Source organism: Nicotiana tomentosiformis, chromosome 1 (assembly GCF_000390325.3).
Source record: "Nicotiana tomentosiformis chromosome 1, ASM39032v3, whole genome shotgun sequence".
In the NCBI taxonomy this organism is placed as follows: Eukaryota; Viridiplantae; Streptophyta; class Magnoliopsida; order Solanales; family Solanaceae; genus Nicotiana; species Nicotiana tomentosiformis.
The window spans coordinates 152,087,012-152,106,706 of record NC_090812.1 but is presented as its reverse complement, the minus strand read 5'-3'; the positions used below and the strand labels follow the sequence as shown (position 1 = coordinate 152,106,706).

Here is a 19,695-nt window from a genome sequence, read left to right as displayed (position 1 = left end):
TTAAATGTGCGGTAATATTAGACCAAAACTTTAACGGATTACAAAATTGCTTAATTCTGAGTAGTACAAAATTGCTTAACTCATTTTGTGTTCAATTAGTCAAGTGGAGTACTTTTCATTGACAAACAAAAGTTGCTGAAAAATGCATATCTCATATTATTTTAGACAAATCCCATTTCTTGCCTAAACGAAACGCCTATAAAAGAGCATATATTTGCAACAACAGTTTGCAGAACCTATCAAGCCAAATAATCCCCCCTTTCCCTCCCAAAATGCAGTTCTTCAACTTCTTTTCCCTTTTCCTTTTTGTGTCTTTCCTCTTTTTATTTAAGAAATGGAAGAATTCCAGTAGCCAAACCAAAAGATTGCCTCCAGGTCCATGGAAATTACCTATTCTTGGAAGCATGCTTCATTTGCTAGGTGGACATCCACATCATGTCCTTAGAGATTTAGCCAAAAAATATGGTCCACTTATGCACCTTCAACTAGGTGAAGTTTCTCTAGTTGTTGTTACGTCTCCTGAGATGGCAAAAGAAGTGCTAAAAACTCATGACCTCGCTTTTGCATCTAGGCCTTTACTTTTAGCTGCCAAGATTGTTTGTTATAATGGGACGGACATTGTCTTTTCTCCCTATGGAAATTACTGGAGACAGATGCGTAAAATTTGTCTCTTGGAATTACTCAGTGCCAAAAACGTCAAGTCATTCAACTCAATTAGACAAGATGAAGTTCATCGTATGATTGAATTTTTTCGATCATCTCCTGGTAAGCCGGTTAATGTAACAAAAAGGTTTGCTCTATTCACAAGCTCAATGACATGTAGATCAGCCTTTGGACAAGAACACAAGGAGAAAGATGAATTTGTACGACTAGTCAAAAAAGTGTCAAACTATATGGAAGGGTTTGATGTGGCTGATATATTCCCTTCATTGAAGTTTCTTCATGTGGTTACTGGATTGAAGGCTAAAGTGATGGATGCACACCATGAATTAGATGAGATTTTTGAAAATATCATCTCTGAGCGCAAGAAGGTTGCAAAGACTAATTGTGAATCAAGAGGTGAAGGTATAGTTGATGTACTGCTAAGACTTATGAAGGAAGGAGGCCTTCAATTTCCAATCACTAACGACAACATCAAAGCTATTGTCTTTGTAAGTACTATATACTACATATTTCTACCTTTATTGTTAGTATTCCTTCTATTCTATTCTACTTTATGTGATACTTATTTTACCTTTAATGACATACTTTCATAGCCACAGGAATTTCATGACATATTTAGTTAGCTTTCAAATAGGACAACTAATCTTACTTTCATCATAAATTTTACCCATTTGAAAATTACAACAAATGTTATTTCAATCACCACAAGTCCACAACTTGGCATTAGGATAACGAAACAAGTAGCAAAATAACATGATAAAAAATATTTTGGGTTTTGGCATAGAAAATTTAAAAGTTCCTTTCGGTGTAGAATAAAGGTAGTAGCACAAACGTAGTACAAATATGTTATTTGAATATTTCAGTAGAAATTGTCAAAAGTTTGTAAGAGAAATGAATATTCTAACTTGCTCAAAAATGAAGGACATGTTTGCTGCGGGAACCGAAACTTCATCAACAACAATTAATTGGGCCATGGTCGAAATGATGAAGAAGCCAAGTGTATTTGCCAAAGCTCAAGCAGAGGTAAGAAAAATCTTGAGAGGGAAAGAAACTTTTGATGAAATTGATGTCGAGGAGTTCAAATACCTAAAGATGGTCATTAAAGAAACTTTCAGACTCCACCCTCCACTACCTCTTTTGCTTCCAAGAGAATGTAGAGAAGAAACAGACTTAAACGGCTACACTATTCCATTGAAAACAAAAGTCGTGGTTAATGTTTGGGCAATGGGAAGAGATCCAAAATATTGGGATGATGTAGAAAGCTTTAAACCTGAGAGATTTGAGAATAACCCGATGGATTATATTGGTAATAATTTTGAATATCTTCCCTTTGGTGGCGGAAGGAGAATTTGCCCTGGAATATCATTTGGTTTAGCAAATGTTTATTTTCCACTGGCTCAAATGTTGTATCACTTTGACTGGAAACTCCCAACTGGAATCAATCCAAGTGAACTAGACTTGACTGAGGCGGCTGGAGCAGCTTGTGCTAGAAAGAATGACCTACACTTGATTGCTACTCCTTATCAACCTTGTCAAGAGTAATCTCATGGAGTCAAACCTTTACTTAAAAGAAGAATCTTGCATTTGAATTTCATTGTCAACTCCACCATTGTACTTCCTTCCTTTACTGCTTTTGGTATTTACCTACTTCTTATATTTTGTGTCGTCTTTCATATAGAAATATGTCACTATAGTTTTCGACACAAGCTATCAAATAAGATTTTCTGTAGTTTTTATATTTTGGAATGTAGTGAGGTGCGGTCCATGTGGACACAATATACTTACTTACATCCTTGTATTATGAAGACGACATAATTGATGGTGTATCATATTCTTTTTCTATACTTTTGATCTTTTGAGCTGTGTGAGATATTAAGGTGGCGAATCTATTCTACTGCTTCTGTTTCAATTTATATGAACTTATTTTCTTTTGGTCCGTTTAAAAAAGAATGATGTCTTTTTAAATTTGGAAACAATTTAGCTTAGACTTCCAACTCAACCCTTAATGAAAAACTTTTATTACCACACAAATACTCTGAACCTCTTTTTGACTTGTTTAGGACCACAAACTCAAAAGACTTCATTTTTTCTTAAGCTTTGTGTCAGTCAAACAGGTTCACATAAATTGGAACGGAGGGAATATGATTTTATTTACCTTTTTACTTGTATAATATGGATTCCTTGTGCTACTAATATGTTAGTATGATTTTATTTACCTGTTTACTTGTATAATATGGATTCCTTGTGCTACTAATATGTTACCTTGTATAGTTCAAGTTTCCATTGACGCAGGTTATATATGTACCTCCATATTTTCTTCATAGCAAATTTTAGGGCAAATTGGGAGCAGTCATTTTTGAGGAACTGGTATCCAACTTGTTTCTCTACACGTTAGAAGTAGAGAGAAAGAACACTATTAGTAGTAATAAAATTAACCTTGAAGCTGAACTAAAATATTGTGGGAGTCGAGTTAATCATAGAACTTTAAAATCAAACAAGAAGCTTCAAGATGTAGTTTGAACAATACTACGAATGAATTCGCAAGGATCAGCAAGTGAAACAGGTCCTCTTATGCACATTTACCTGGTTAACTGAACAACACAACAACAAAAAACAATAACAATCCAGTATAATCTTACTAGTGGGGACTGAGGTGGGTAGTGTGTATGCAGACCTTACCCCTGCCCTGAGGTAGAGAGGTTGTTTCCAATAGACCCTCTACTCCCTCCCTCCAAGCACTCCACACCTTGCTCTTGGGGTGACTCGACCTCACAACCTCTTAGTTGAAAGTGAATGGTGCTCACCACTAGAGCGACCCACTGAACAACACAATAAAAGAAAAAGTTAACTAGGGTACAAAGCTCCATTGCCTAAGTGGGATGTCAAATGAACGTATGTTAATTTACTTATGGAAGCATATCAAAGTGTATAGCCTCTAAGAAAAATGGTAAATATATGAAGTTAAAATGAACTAGGGTACAAAGGTCCATTGCCTAAGTGGTTTGACTTTTTTAAAAATGGGTTACTTTTTCAATTACACAATTTTCGCAACGGCTGATACACTTTTTGTCTGGCTACACAATATAGTTTTTCTCCCTCTCACCTTAGCTTGCAAGACAGATTATTGGGTATTTTTAGACGTCCAAACATTTTTGGGTTCTTTCCTTTGAGATGTAGAGTAAATCATATATTCTCTAACCCATTTTAATTCATAAAGTGTAACCCATTTTAAAACATGTCAAACCACTTAGGCAAGGGAGCTTTGTACCCTAGTGCAGTTTAACTTCATATGTTTACCATTTTTCTCAAAGGCTTTAAACATTGATATGCATCCATAAGTAAATTAACATACTTTCATTTGACATCCCACTTAGGCAACGGAGCTTTGTACCCTAGTTCACTTTTGCTTTTATTGTGTTGTTCAGTGGGTTGCTCCAGTGGTGAGCACCCTCCACTTTTAACCAGAGAGGTTGTGAGTTAGAGTCACGCAAGAGCAAGGTGAGGAGTTCTTGGAGGGAGGGAGCCGATGGTCTATCGTAAAACAGTCTCTCTACCCAGGTTAGGGGTAAGGTCTGCGTACACACTACCGTCTGTAGACCTCACTAGTAGGATTATACTGAATTGTTGTTGTATTGACGTATTGTTAGCATTTGCTCTTTTGGAAAGAAAACTATCCCACGACATTCTGTATATGTATAGAGTTTAAGTTATATATTTGTTTTCACATTATCAGGCATCCAAAGGATAATGACAGGTAAATCTCCAAAAAAGTGAGATTTGTAATCTAAAAAATAAGGCAGATTGCCTGCTATAATAAGTATAAAAGTTTTTGATATTGATAGTATATAACACTTAAAATCATGTATAACAGTCAAAAGTTGCTACAAAACCATTTGTAACAAGGACCGTAGAGTTTTTCTTCTTTATTAACATCAAAACTCTAGCAGCCAATATTGATATTGTTTTTTGTCAATGCTCCATTGCTTACTAAGAACTTCACTCACAAAAATTAAAGAGAAAATGCTCCATTGTTTTTTGTCAATGCTATTTCAAATTACTCAATTTTGTCTTCCATTCTACTTTTATTTCACTCATATTGTTGTTGTTTACGGATCGTGAGGAAGTAGCACTCATTTTCAAATTCTACGAGAGGAAAAAAAGTTAATTTTATTTAAACTTTTGCCTATGATTTAAAATTTCCCTTAAGTTAAAACTTTGTTTAGGGTCAAAAGGAAAATATAAATTTTTTTCTTAAACGTGCGGTAATATTTGACCAAAACTTTAACGGATGACAAAATTGCTTAACTTTGAATAGTACTAGGACAAAGTTTACCCTTTTCCCAAAAATAAATTTCATATTTGGCTCCACATAATGACTAGTCGATCAAAATACTATTGCTTAACTCGTTTTGTGTTCAATTAGTCAAGTGAAGTACTTTTCATTGACAAACAAAAGTTGCTGAAAAATGCATATCTCATATTGTTTTAGACAAATCCCATTTCTTGCCTAAACGAAATTCCTATAAAATAGCATATATTTGCTACAACAGTTTGCAGAACCTATTCTTGGAAGCATGCTTCATTTGCTAGGTGGACTTCCACATCATTGTCACGATCCAAAATTTTACCACAGAGATCGTGGTGGCACTTAGTCTTTAAGACTAAATAAACCGATTAAAATTACAATTCAAGCCAAAAAATAATTCACAATTTTTTCTTTTTAAAAAAAAATTGATAATAGAAACCAACAACGGAAATAATTACAAACAACCTCCCAAGACTGGTAATACTGAGTCACGAACTCTAACTGAATGCATGAAATGATCTCAAGGATCGAATACTCAATACTATTTGATTAATAATTAACAGTACAATAACATGAAAAGACTCCAAGGGACTGCGACGACCAAACAACTTTGCTTTGAATTCTTGCTATCACACTTTAACTTTGTTCGAGTCTGATATCTCCAATACTTGGCTCTGGAAGAAAAAATGTACAGAAGTGTAGTATGAGTACACCACAGTCGGTAGCCAGTAAGTATCAAGACTAATCTCAGTGGAGTAGTGACGAGGTACAGTCAAGACATTCACTAGTCTAATAACCTATGCAATATAATATATAAAAATAATAAAAAATAAATAACAATAATGACAACAATAATCAACCAGTGATATACACAGCATGGCAACAAGAACACCATTTATATTGCTCTACAAATGATGAATACAAGTACAACCAATTAATCAAGTCCTTCAAATATAAATCTTTCGCCTATATGTTTTTCAAATAATAATCTACAGGATATACTATTTTCCAATAAATATATTTCGAATATACTACCTTCAAATAAATATCTTTCAAATATAATTCTTTCAAATAAATCTCTTTCAAATATAATTCCTTCAAATAAATATCTTTCAAATATATTTTTTTCGAATAAATATCTTTCGAATAAAAGTCATCATGTGAAAGCTCATTTCAAAATCATAAAATACGGGTCTCAGTCCACTTTCATATTTCCACGGCACCTCGTGCCAATTTCACTATCACAACCGCATGGACAACTCATGTGCCAATATCATTATCATTTACTCACAGCACCTGGTGCCCACATTTCATATCACGAGTACACGGATAACTCACGTGCCAATATAATCATTTTGTTCACTCATGACACCTCGTGCCCACATTTTATTTAATAATCCGCATGGCAGTAGCCACATGCTCCCAATTTCAACATAGATCAGACTATTATTAATATACCAACAACAAGGCAAATTGTACAAGATATAAAAGTAAACACTAGGAAAATTACAACATCACATGAAAATTACCAACGCAATACCCCACATCATCACATAAAAATTACCAACACAATAACTCTGCATCATCACGTATCATCCCTGACAATAGCCACCCTTATCACTCCTATAATAGCCTCCCTTATCCCTCCGCCCTAACAATGTCAATAGCCACCCTTATCACTCCTATAGGCACCCTTATCGCTCCATATAACAACCACCATTATCACTCTGCCCAGACAATATCCCAACACGCATATCTACAGTGAAATGCCACCCTTATATCCTCATAATAATAACTCAAATCACACAAAAATTTACACCGAATATTATCACAATAACACAACACAATCAATTCCCATCACAATTTGCCCAATGACCACAACCCGTTCTAATGATACAGTAAAATCAATAAATTTCTCAAACATATCCCAAGGCTCCACGCAACGTATATAAAACCTCAAAACAATCAACAGAGATGGAAAATACTCAGTATAGGACAACACCTTCATTAATCCAAATTCTTGATAAATATATTAATCCCTCCATTTAAACTTATTTAATTAATTATTTGTAAAATTCCACAGTATAATTATTTTCAGGAATTATATTATGGACAAACAAACGAAATTCACATAAAATGCCAATTCACAATCGCACCAATTTATCACATAAATACAAACTCAACAAACAAAGATTGAGGCATGACAAATCACGGATTTACTAAGTTTCCACAATTTTCCAATTTAATACATAAGGGCGTCTACGAATATTAACCGATATAATTTACACAAAACGAACTACGTACTCGCCCCCTCACGTATATGGTTTTCAATTATACAATTTCCACATAAGACTCAATGCCTAAGGGGTATTTCCCCCAGTGAAGATTAGACAAGATACTTACCTCAAACCACGCTCAATGAGTGAAGTAGTATGCCTTTTCCTCGATTTTCCGACTCCGATTGGTTCGAATCTAGTTATAATTGATTCGATTCAATATATACAAATTATAGGAATAAATTCCATAATAAAATACAATTTATCTAACAAAATCCGAAATTTAACCCAAAAATCGCACGTGGGGCCCACATCTCGGAATCCGACGAAACTCACAAAATCCGACAATCCATTCAATTTTGAATCCAGCCATACTAGTTTCACTCAAATCCAACTCCGAATTGGCATCAAAATCTCAAAAATTCATTTTATGAAATTTCAACAATCTTCCCCAAATTTCTATCTCAAAACACTAATTAAATGTTGAAACAATGATATATTTGTATATATTGACCAAATTCGAGTTAGATTCACTTATCCCGATGTTTTCCCTTGATAATCTCTCAAAAATCGCCTCTCACCAAGCTCCAATTTGTCAAAAATAAAAAATGGGAAGAAATCCCCTTTTTATAACTTAAAGTTTATGTCCATGCGGTGCCCTCATTTTCTGCCCCCGTTTTCCAGAAGGAAAATTCGAACAGTTGTTTAAGTCCAAATTTTGATCTGTTAACCATCCGAAACTCATCCGACACCTTCGGGACCTTAACCAAATACACCAACAAGTCCTAAAACATCATACGAAATTAGTCGAAACCTCAAATCACATAAAACAACGCTAATACCATGAATCATACCCCAATTCAAGCTTAAGGAACTTAAGAATTTCCAACTTCTACATTCGATGCCAAAACCTATCAAATCAAGTCCGGTTGACATCAAATTTTGCAAACAAGTCATAAATAACATAATAGAGCTATGAAAATTTTCAGAACAAGATTTCGACTTCGATATCAAAAAGTCAACTCCCCGGTCAAACCTTCAAACTTAAATTTCTATTTTAGCCATTTCAAGCCTAATTTAACTACGAACTTACAAATAAAATTCCGGATATGCTCCTAAATCCAAAATTTCCATACGGAGCTGTTGGAATCATCAAAACTCTATTCCGGGGTCATTTACTTAAAAGTCAAACTCCGGTCAAATCTTTTTATTTAAGCTTCAAAAATGAGAGTTGTTCTTTCAGTTAAATTCTGAATCTTCCGAAAACCAAACCAGACCGTACACGCAAGTCATAATACATATATGGACCAATTATGCACCTTGAAATTGGCAAAGTTTCTCTAGTTGTTGTTACGTCTCCTGAGATGGAAAAAGAAGTGCTAAAAACTCATTACCTCGCTTTTGCATCTAGTCGTTGTTACTTCTCTAGTTGTTGTTACTTATCCTGGTAAGCCCGGTTAATGTAACAAAAAGGTTTGCTCTATTCACTAGCTCTATGACATGTACATCAACCTTTGGACAAGAATATAAGGAGCAAGATGAATTTGTACGACTAGTCAAAAAATTGTCAAACCTTTTGGAAGGGTTTGATGTGGATGATATATTCCCTTCATTGAAGTTTCTTCATGTGCTTATGTCACGACCCAAATTCTTACATGTCGTGATGGCGCCTAACTCAATACTAGGCAAGCCGACAATCCCAATGAACCACCATATCTTTTAAATTTTAAAAACAATTATTAAATTCAGGGAAGAACTCACAAATATAATTATGAACACTCCCAAAACTCAGTGTCACTGAGTACATGTGCATTTAAATAAATACAATGTCTGACGGATAAAAATTACTATCTGAAAATATTGAACAATACAATAATTGAATAGGAAAGGAATCGAGTTTGCGTACGTCAAGCAGCTACCTTGATAGTTCCCAACAGAATTAACTTCGAAAACTAGTAGTCGCCGTATCCAGGAGCACCTGGATCTGCACACGAGGTATAAAGTGCAGTATGAGTACAATTAACTCAATAAGTAATAAGACTAACCTCTGGGCTAAAAGTAGTGACGAGCTTCGCAGCTACAATCCAATATAAATAATGGTACAAAAATATAGGCATGCTCTCAAGTTCAACAGTTAAACTCAGTACAAGTGAAATAGATCAATACTGCATGATATGAGGAATATGACATCTCAGTAGAAAAATCTCAAGTAAATACTGGTCACCAATTATTCGGTCACTCGGTACTGTTTATGGCCAATCCAGCCCAGGGGTGTTCCAACCCGTATATAAATACACATCAACTGACAGTCAGTCACTCAGTACCGTATAAGGCCAATCCAGCCCTGGGTAATTTATCCTCAAATGTAAATGATACAGACAAGATCCATGTCCAGATAAATTCATTACAATATAAATTAGTAAGGAAAGTCCATGCCTTGGAAAATCCATCCCGAATATGTATAATCATCTATGCTCACTGGGGCTGTGTACAGACTACGGAGGGGATCCTTCAGCCCAAGCGTGATATAAAGAATATATGGCCTACTGCAGGCCGGTAGTCCCGATCTGTATAATAACAAAGCCTATAAGGCCTGCTGCAGGCGGGCAACCCCGATCCATAAAATAGTAAAGCCTATAAGGCCTGCTGCAGGCGGGACTCCCGATCCATATAATAATAATGTATAAAGCGATTCTGGCCTACTGTAGGCGGGCAACCCCAATCCATTTATTGATAACATATATAAAACCAATATGGCCTGCTGCGGCGGGCAGCTCGATCCCATAAATATCCTCACAATGGACGAATATGACTAAGTGTGAAATGTATATTTTTGAAACAATTAATTCAATAGAAACATGAACCCATGGGTCCCAAAATATTGGCACATAGCCTAAACACGATATTTAATAAGAGCCTCGGTTCAATTTCTCTAACGTGTGGAACATGTTCAAATCATAACATGATTCATTAATTTTACAACTGCACAAGATTTATTCAAGACACAATTTTTGTGGTGCACGTCTACATGCTTGTCACCTATCGTGTGTGTCACCTCCAACAATTTATATCATACCAAATTTCGGGGATTCATACCCTCAGAACCAAGTTTAGAAGTGTTACTTACCTCAAACCGTGTAATTCTTTACTCCTCTATGCCTTTGCCTCGTGAATTGACCTCCAAACACCTCGAATCTAGCCACAATTAATTTGATTCAGTTAATAAAATTTAGTGATATTAATTCCACAAGAAAATACAAAATTTCCAATAAAATCCAAAATTTAGCTAAAACGTCGCATGTGGGGCTTATGTCTCGGAACCCTACAAAAGTTACAAAATCCGAAAGCCCATTCAACCGCGAGTCTAACCATAACAATTTTATCAAAATTTGACATCAACTCGACCCTCAAATCTTCAAATTAAACCAAGAGAATTTTCTAATCTTTCTAACTTAATTAACCCATTAAATGTTAAAAACAATCACGGATTCGGGTAATTTGACCAATAATGAGTTAAGAACAGTGACCCCATTGTTTTTCTTGAAAATCTCCCAAATATCGCCTCTTCCCGAGTGCCAATCCATCAAAAATAGAAGTCCCATTTTCAGAACTTAAACTTTATGTCGAGAGCTCTCTTCTTCGCGAACGAGACAGGTCCCTCGCGTTCGCGAAGCACAAAATCGTGCTGCCCAACATTGCTCTTCGTGAAAGCGAGACACTGCTCGCGAACGCGATGCTTAAATGAGCTCTTTTTCGCGAACGACAAGGCAAAAACCCATGCCCACTATTTTTCCCTTCGCGAACGCGATACCAAAACACGAACGTGATATACAACCCAGCCCCTCTTCACAAACGCGAGACCTACCCATGAATGCGAAGGGCAAATCTTGCCTGCCTCAAATTCCCCTTCGCGCACGCGAAGAAGGAAACCAGAAAAACACACCAACAGTCTTCATCCAACATGCCAAGTCCAAAAATGATCCATTAACCTCTTGAAATACACTCGAGCCCCCCCCCCCGGGACCTCAACCAAACATACCATCAAGTCCCAAAATATCATACGAACTTAGTCGAACCCTCAAATCACCTCAAACAATACTAAACCCATGAATTATACCCCCAATTCAAGACTAATGAACTTTGAAATTGCAAGTTTCCACAAACAACGCCGGAATCTATCAAATCAAGTCCGATTAACCTCAAATTTTGCACACAAGTCATAAATGACATAACAAACCTATTAAAATTTTTAGAATCGGATTTCGACCCCGATATCAAAAATTCAACTTTCGTCATTTCAAGCCTAATTCTATTACGGACCTCCAAATAATTTTCCGAACACGCTCTCAAGTCCAAAATCATCATACGGAGCTATTGGAATCATCAAAACTCCATTCTTGGGTCTTTTACACATAAGTCGACATCCGATCACTATTTTAACTTAACCTTTAAACCTTGGAACTAAGTGTTCCAATTTATTCCAAAACCTCACTGGACCCCAACCAATTAACCCGGTAAGTCATAAAACAACTGTAAAGCATAAATTGAGTAGTAAATGAGGAAATGGGGTTGTAATACTCAATTATAAAGTCTTCATTCTTTCTTAAACTTTGTGCCCAGTCAAATAGGTTCACATAAATTGAAACGGAGGGTTTTATTTACCTGTTTACTTGTATAATATGGATTCCTTATGCTACTAATATATTACTTTGTATAGTTCAAGTTTGCATTAATGCAGGTTATATATGTACCTCTATATTTTCTTCATAGCAAATCTTGGAGCAAATTGGGAGCAATCATTTTTGAGGAACTGGTATCCAACTTATTTCTCTACACGTTAGTAGTAGAGAGAAAGAACACTTTAGTAGTAATCAAATTAACCTTGAAGCTGAACAAAAATAATGTGGAAGTCGAGTTAATCATAGACCTTTAAAAACAAACAAGAAGCTTCAAGACGTAGTTTGAACAATACTACCAATGAACCCGCAAGGATCAGCAAGTGAAACAGGTCTTCTTATGCATTTACCTGGTTAACTGAACAACACAATAAAAGCAAACGTGAACTAGGGTACAAAGCTCCATTGCCTAAGTGGGATGTCAAATGAAAGTATGTTAATTTACTTATGGATGCATATCCAAGTTTAAAGCCTTTGAGAAAAATGGTAAACATATGAAGTTAAAATGGGTTAGAGAAGATATGATTTACTCTACATCTCAAATGAAAGAACCCAAAAATGTTTGGACGTTTAAAAGTAACCAATAATCTGTCTTGCAAGCTAAGGTGAGAGGGAGAAAAACTATATTGGGTCAGTCAGACAAAAAGGGTATCAGCCGTTGCGGATGGTTGTGCAAATCAACTGATGATGACTGGGAGGTGCAGGATATTCTATTAAGGACATGAATTTTTGTAGGTTGCTCAACAGCCAAGGAGATGTGGGAGTTCTTGGAGGAAGCCTACCTTCATGTAACGATCCGATCCGTCATTTTTTCGTAATTGCGCACCGTTTCCCCTTTTTATGTTTCACACATGTGTGTTTATACTTTTATGACTTGCGGGGTTGATTAGTTTCGTTCCGGAAAGCTTTCAGGTTGATTTGGATCCTTGACTCTTGACTTAGAAGTTTAAATTCGAAAATCTTCACCAAACTTTGACTTTTATGAAAATGACCCCGGAATTGTATTTTTTATGGCTCCAATAGCTTCGTATCGTGATCTCGGACTTAGGCATATGTCCGAAATTAATTTTGAAAGTCCGCAAGTTGATTTGCCAAAAGTTGGAAATTTAAAGTTGGAAAGTTTTACAGTAGGTTGACTTTTAGTGGTCGAGCTCAGAATTTTATTTTGGGACTTGCAATAGGTCCGTTATGGCATTTAGAATTTGTTTACAAGATTTAGCGTCGATCGGAGTTGATTTGGTACGATTCAGATGCTTATTTGTAATTCTAAAAGTTCTTAAAAATTTCTTTGAATTTTATGCATTTTTGAGTTTAATTCATAGTTTTAGATATTAGTTTTGAGTTTTGAGTGCGCGAGCAAGTTTGTATGATATTTTTAGACTTGTGTGGATATTTGTTTTGAAGTCACGAGGGCTCAGATGAATTTCATAATGGTTTTGGATTGAAATTGGACTGCTTGTGCTGGTGGTGCTCAGGTATCCCAATTGCGAGCACCAGCATCGCAATTGTGAATGCAACAATGGGGGATATGATGTAGCAATTGGGACTCCCCCTTCGCAATTGCGAAGAATGCCAGACTTCACTTTTGTTCGCATTTGCGAACCCTCACAACCTAAGTCAACATTGTCACGACCCCAAATAGTAAGCCTAGTCTCTACGACTAGGTAAGCCTAACAAATAGTAATAACTTGACAAACAATTATCAAATGCTAAAGAAAGATTGGATAACTGATTAAAAACCTTCCGATACAAAACATAATCTCAACAATACATACCCAAAACCGGTAGGACCGAGTCATAAGCTTTATAGAACAATTCTAGAATATCTGATACATCACTGTCTGAAGGAAATACAACAGAAAATAAAATAGGAAATGTGACTCTGAGGCCTACAGACATGGAACAAGTATAACTTAAAGTCTCCCAAGAAGCACCTACAAAACCCTCTAATCACCAGCACGAGCAGACGTACCTGGATCTGCATAACAAAATGTGCAGAAGCATAGTATGAGTACACCACCACGGCACCCAGTAAGTATCAAGTCTAACCTCAGTAGAATAGTGACGAGGCCGGGTCAAGACACATACTAGCATATAAATAAGCAGTAATAAAATGAAATACGGATATAAAATGGAAAGTGAAGAAACAACTAATACGGAACAAGATGATATCATGAACTAATTACGGAAATCAATAGTAGAAATAGCATAAAAGAAGCAACTGAGACTATGATGATCGTGTACGGACAATAATTGCTAGAACAAATAAGAGAAAAACAATTGGATATATTCCTACCAAAACACTTTGCAACATAAAATAACAAAAAGAATCATAACGAGGTACCGCTTCGTGTATAATGAAATCAAAACCAAGGTATCACCTTGTATAATGAAGAATCACAACCGAGGTACCACCTCGTATTCACTTTTCTCAATTTCAATCACAATCTTTCCTTATATCACCGCGTGAGCCTTACATTTGAAAATAGGTTATGAAAACAGTTTTCCCGAAAAAGCTACATGCACTTTAGCCCACCTTATGACGCCGCGTAGTTTCACGTAGCTCCCGTACAAGCAACACGCACGTAAGTCCCACCTTATACCGCCGCATGCACATCGACTATCACTATAACAATTCACACCACAAGTGCCCATATATCACGACTAGCCAACAACCACAATATCAGTGTTTCCACAACAATAGCCCACGGTTCTACCACAACGTATACAAGAATATTAGCAACAACATTGAAAGTAAAATGCACAAAAGGAAGATGTTTCAACAATATCATTTTTCCCTTAACGTGATAACAACTTTCACAACTTCAACACCAAATAACTCAACAATGAGAGAAACAATGTATAACCACAATATTGGATAAGACTAACTCATAATAAAATGGATAACACTTAACAATGAGTCTCTAATAATGGAAATCAACAAGTAAGGAGGACAACATGAACAACTACCTCAAGTAACGAAAATCAATAAGGAAAGAAATAATACGGACAATAACTTCAAAAAATGATAATTATCAATGAAGAGATAGCATGTAACAATTAAAAGAGACAACAAGTTCAACTAAAGTATGTGAGCAATTTAGCAAGTAGGTTGTAGAACAAGTACTAAGCAAGTCAATTAAGGCATGTAAGGATAGTCTAATATAATAAAGGATAAATTGACTATGAGAATTTAGAACATGATATGGCATTTCAATTAAAGAATGAAAATAGTCTAAGTAGCCTAAAACTGTCAATTATCACGTACAACCCGTGTACCCAATCCTCACCTTGCGTACAAGGATTCCACTTAGCACAATTGAATCAAACAATATCAATCATAAGGGGTAGTTCCCCCACACGAAGTTAGGCAAAACACTTACCTTGACTAGGCCAACTCAACCCTCGGAAATCACTTTTCCCATAAATCTTGCCTCCACACTACTTAAATCTACCCAAAATTAACTTAATATCATCAACCAATGAAAGAGAAAATAATTAAAATTAATAAAGCTTCGATCTTTGCACTTTTTCTAAAAATTTCAACAAAAGTTAACCCGGGGCCTACCTGGTCAACACCCAGGTCCAATGGTAGATTTTGTCTACCCATGATCCCACGAGTTTATATATGTGATTAGTTTCAAAATTCGAGTCCAAATCGACTCTCAAAACTCAATTTCTTATTTTTCAAAAACTTGGCAAAGTTTCACAAATTTTCACTTTGATTTACATGATTTTGATGTTAAAATATAAGATATGTTGATGGAATATAATTAGAAATAGGTTGGAATTACTTACACAAGGTTTGTAGTTGAAAATTCCCTCCCCAAGTCGTCTCCTACCGAGTCTAGGATTCCTGTCTCCCGTCCTTTTAACTAGTTGCAAATGTCGCATTTGCGACACAGGTTTTGCATTTGTAAACTCTCGCAATTGCGGACCAAGCTCGCATTTGCGAACCCTAACAACCTAAGTCAACATCACAATTGCGAACTGGGTTATCGTAAAAGCGAACAAATTGTTTGCAAATGCAAACCAAAGTGAAGTTTGGCATTCTTCGCAATTGCGAAGGGGGAGTCACAATTGCGACATCATATCCCGCATTGTCGCTTTCGCAATTGCGATGCTGGTGCTCGCAATTGCGATACCTGAGCACCAGCAATCCAATTTCAATCCAAAACTATTCTGACACATGTCCGAAACTCATCCAAGTCCCGGATCTCCAAACCAAACATCCACACAGATCTAAAAATATCATATGAACTCGCTCGCGCGATTAAAACACAAAAATAACATCTTAAACTACGAATTGAACTAAAAAATGCATGAAATTCAAAGAAATTTCCAAAAACTTCTAGAATTACAACGAAGCGTCTGAATCCTATCAAATCAACTCCGATCGACGCCAAAATTTCCAAACAAGTTCTAAATGAGATAAAAGACCTATTCCGAGTCTCAAAATTAAATGCCGATTTCGATAGCTAAAAGTCAACTAACGGTCAAACTTTCTAACTTTAAATTGTCAAATTTTGGCAAATCAACACAAACCAACTTACAGACTTCCAAAATTAATTTCGGGCATATGCCCAGGTCCGAAAGCACGATACAAAGCTATTGGAGACATAAAAATACAATTCCGGGGTCATTTTCACAAAGGTTAAAGTTTGGTCAACATTTTCAAATTTAAACTTCTAAGTCAAGAGTCAAAGTCCCGAAATGAAACTAATCAACCCCGCAAGTCATAAAAGCATTAACACACATGTGTGAAGCATGAAAAGGGAAAACGGGGAGCAATTACATAAAACGGCCGATTGGATCGTTACACTTCAAGCAACTAAGGACAGAGAGTTCCAACTTAAGCAACAATTGTAGAATATTAAGTTTGGAACCAAGAGACTTCATGAATACCTGAAAGAATTTAAAGAGATATGTGATGGACTTGAAGCCATAGACAAACTAGTAGATGAAGATAGCACAGTAATTAACTTTGCTAGAGGGTTAGGTCCCACATACAAAACTTTCAGGGGGAAGGACTCCCCATCCTCCGTTGAATCAATTTGTCAATGCACCTAGAGACTTTGACGTCAGAGAAGAGGAGGAAGAAGTAACTCAACAAAACTACGACATGGAATTTGTTGCATGAAGAGGTAGGGGTTGAAGAAATTATAACCAGAAGAAAGGCAATACAACGTATAGTTCAAGAGGAAGAGGTTTTAGACATGCACGATCAAAGTAACACCAATCAAAACAATCAAAATCTTCAGGCTGCAAATCCTGAAAAGGGAAAAATGCCAAATTTATTGTAGGAATAATCACACTGCTTTAAAGTGCTTATACAAGTGGGATTATTCTTATTAAGCTACAGATAATCTTCCATAGGCCTTGGCAGCAATTAACTTGCAGAACACTACTAGTGAAGATGTTGCAATATATGTCGACTCTGGTACAACCACTCACATGACAAACACATTAGGTAATATATCTTATCTTTAAACTTATAAAGAAACAGATAGGATAATTATTATAAATAGTTCAAAATTAAAAATTACACATGTGGGAAACACTACTAAGTCATGACTGAAATTTAATGGCATACTAGAATACACTTGGCTTTATCCCTTAAAGAAGAAGTGAGAGTTTTTTGAAGTCTTTCTCAAGTTTCGGAAAATGGTAGAAATAATTTTTCAAGATAATTAAAAAATTTCAAACTGATGGAGGTGGTGAGTTCACTAGTACAAAGTTCGTCAAACATTTGGAAAACTATGGAATCATTATAGAGTTGCCTTGCCTTAGTACCCCCCGAGAAGAATGGAATATCTGAGAGAAAATATAAGCACACAGTGAAAAACTTGTTTAACACTAATGTTTCGTGCTAAACTGCATCAATTTCTATGTGTTGAAGCTTTCCTGACTGTTGTTTTCTTGACAAACACATTGCCCTCATCAGTTCTTAAGAATGAGATTCCTTTGTAAAGTTTTTGGTGCTTCCCAAAATTATAATAATTTAAATGTCTTTGGGAGCAGATGTTATTCATACATTAAGGGAAAGACTAAACTTTCACCGAATACATATCCTTGTGTGTTTATTGGTTATAGCATAAATGATACAGATACTTTCATCCACCAACTTGGAGAGTCTTTTTTATCTAAGCATCTTATATTTGATGAACTTACATTACCCTATGTGTGGATAGAATAGTATCACATTAATACCTTAACTCACTTAGCCACCTTCCTTGAGTTCTTTATTAAAGTGCAGGACACTACAAAGACACGAACTGTAGCTTCAGGGGGAGTGTTGAACACTGCTGAGATAATTAATGACAGCCTTCCACTTGCTCAAGACACTGTAGCATCAGCTCAATTTCCATATCAAGGCCAAGTTGAGAATGACACAAATGATCACACAAGTGAGGATAATAACACCAGTGAAGATAATGACAACTGCAACAATGTTGATTGGGATGTAGAAGGTCAAGATACAACAAACACAACTATTGTAGATCCAAGCATTAAGGTGCAAGCCTAATAGATTTTCACTACATGATCCACAGGGTATATAACTAGAAGTTGACCTATCAAAATGGTTTCACACTAAGCAAAATCACATTGTGATGCCTTCTTTAGATGTGAATAACACATATGAATAAGCAGTTAGCACTTCTCAAAATGCAGGTCATAATATTGTAACAAGGCAGAAGTCAATGAAAATTCCAATAGTCCATACTTCTTTAATAGAAGAAAAGGAAGCAATGAGCATGGAACAAAGAACTGTGAGCCAGACACTTAGGATTCCATACTGATATGCAGTAATGCAGGAAGCAATGATGCATTACATAAGAACCAGACATGGACTCTAGTTTCTACAATTGTAGACATGAATATTGTTTACCCGAAAAACGGATAGAGTTGAATTTATATGTAGTTCTAAGGATACGTGGTATAACATGGCACAAATCGGAAAGTAAGTAGAAATATATTGAGTATTGACTATATAAAGAATGAAATACAAACCAAACTGAGTGGAAAACAGTTTATGAACAAGCAAGACGAATCAATATACAAAACCCAAAATAGGATAATATCTATATGAATATCAGTATGTTTTTCTTTGTGAATATCAATAAAATGAGAGTGTGTGAATGCCTTAATGTTGGATGTCTGTACAGAAATTGTAGTTATCCCTCTTATAGTAAAGGAATCCTACTTTAGATATACTTAAGAATACATTGTGGGGATACCATGATAGATTAGCTTTTCCCTAATTCCCGTCGAGATTCTCTCCCTTAGTGTGGCTGTAACGGCTCTTGTCTCTTGGCTCGATCTTGGTCGGATTTGGTATTGGCCGATTTCCAGATTTAGATCACGATATTAAATCGAGCTCGATATTGACTCGAGCTCGATATTGACTCAGGGCTCGGTATCGAATCGGTCTTGATATTGGTCAGTCTCTGGATCTTAAGCTCGATGACACCGCTTCACTTCATAGTTCGATTTGGACTCGAGCTCGCTAATGACTTCGAGGTTGGTATTTGATCGGTCCCAAAAATTTGAGCTTGGTAACTTGGATTCATATCTCATCTCTATATTATGAAGATGACCTTCGGTCCATTATGTTCCAATCTTGACTAATCATACGAAGGTCGAAACTGATTTTGACTGTATATAGATAGTCCCCTCGTTTCTCGGAAAGAATGTGGTGATAAATAACATGATTTTCCAACGGTAAGACTAGATATACACTGACATTTACATCGAGCCCGACCATGACGTACGT

General features: G+C 36.0%; 1 protein-coding gene across 1 annotated transcript; it reads left to right on the top strand.

The window, feature by feature from the left end:
• Positions 1-217: 217 nt before the first annotated feature.
• LOC104104718 (premnaspirodiene oxygenase-like) lies at positions 218-2,401 on the top strand. Its single transcript, XM_009612860.4, has 2 exons — positions 218-1,151; positions 1,585-2,401. The coding sequence occupies exons 1-2, from the start codon at positions 273-275 to the stop codon at positions 2,203-2,205; spliced, it is 1,500 nt and encodes a 499-aa protein (XP_009611155.1). The 5' UTR covers positions 218-272; the 3' UTR covers positions 2,206-2,401.
• The last annotated feature ends 17,294 nt before the right edge of the window (positions 2,402-19,695 follow it).

Excerpts from the sequence above, each read along its gene's own strand:
- LOC104104718 (XM_009612860.4), top strand. The coding sequence starts at position 273 with ATGCAGTTCTTCAACTTCTTTTCCCTTTTCCTTTTTGTGTCTTTCCTC. Across the intron at positions 1,152-1,584 it reads ACATCAAAGCTATTGTCTTT|GACATGTTTGCTGCGGGAAC; the intron begins GTAAGTACTATA and ends TCAAAAATGAAG.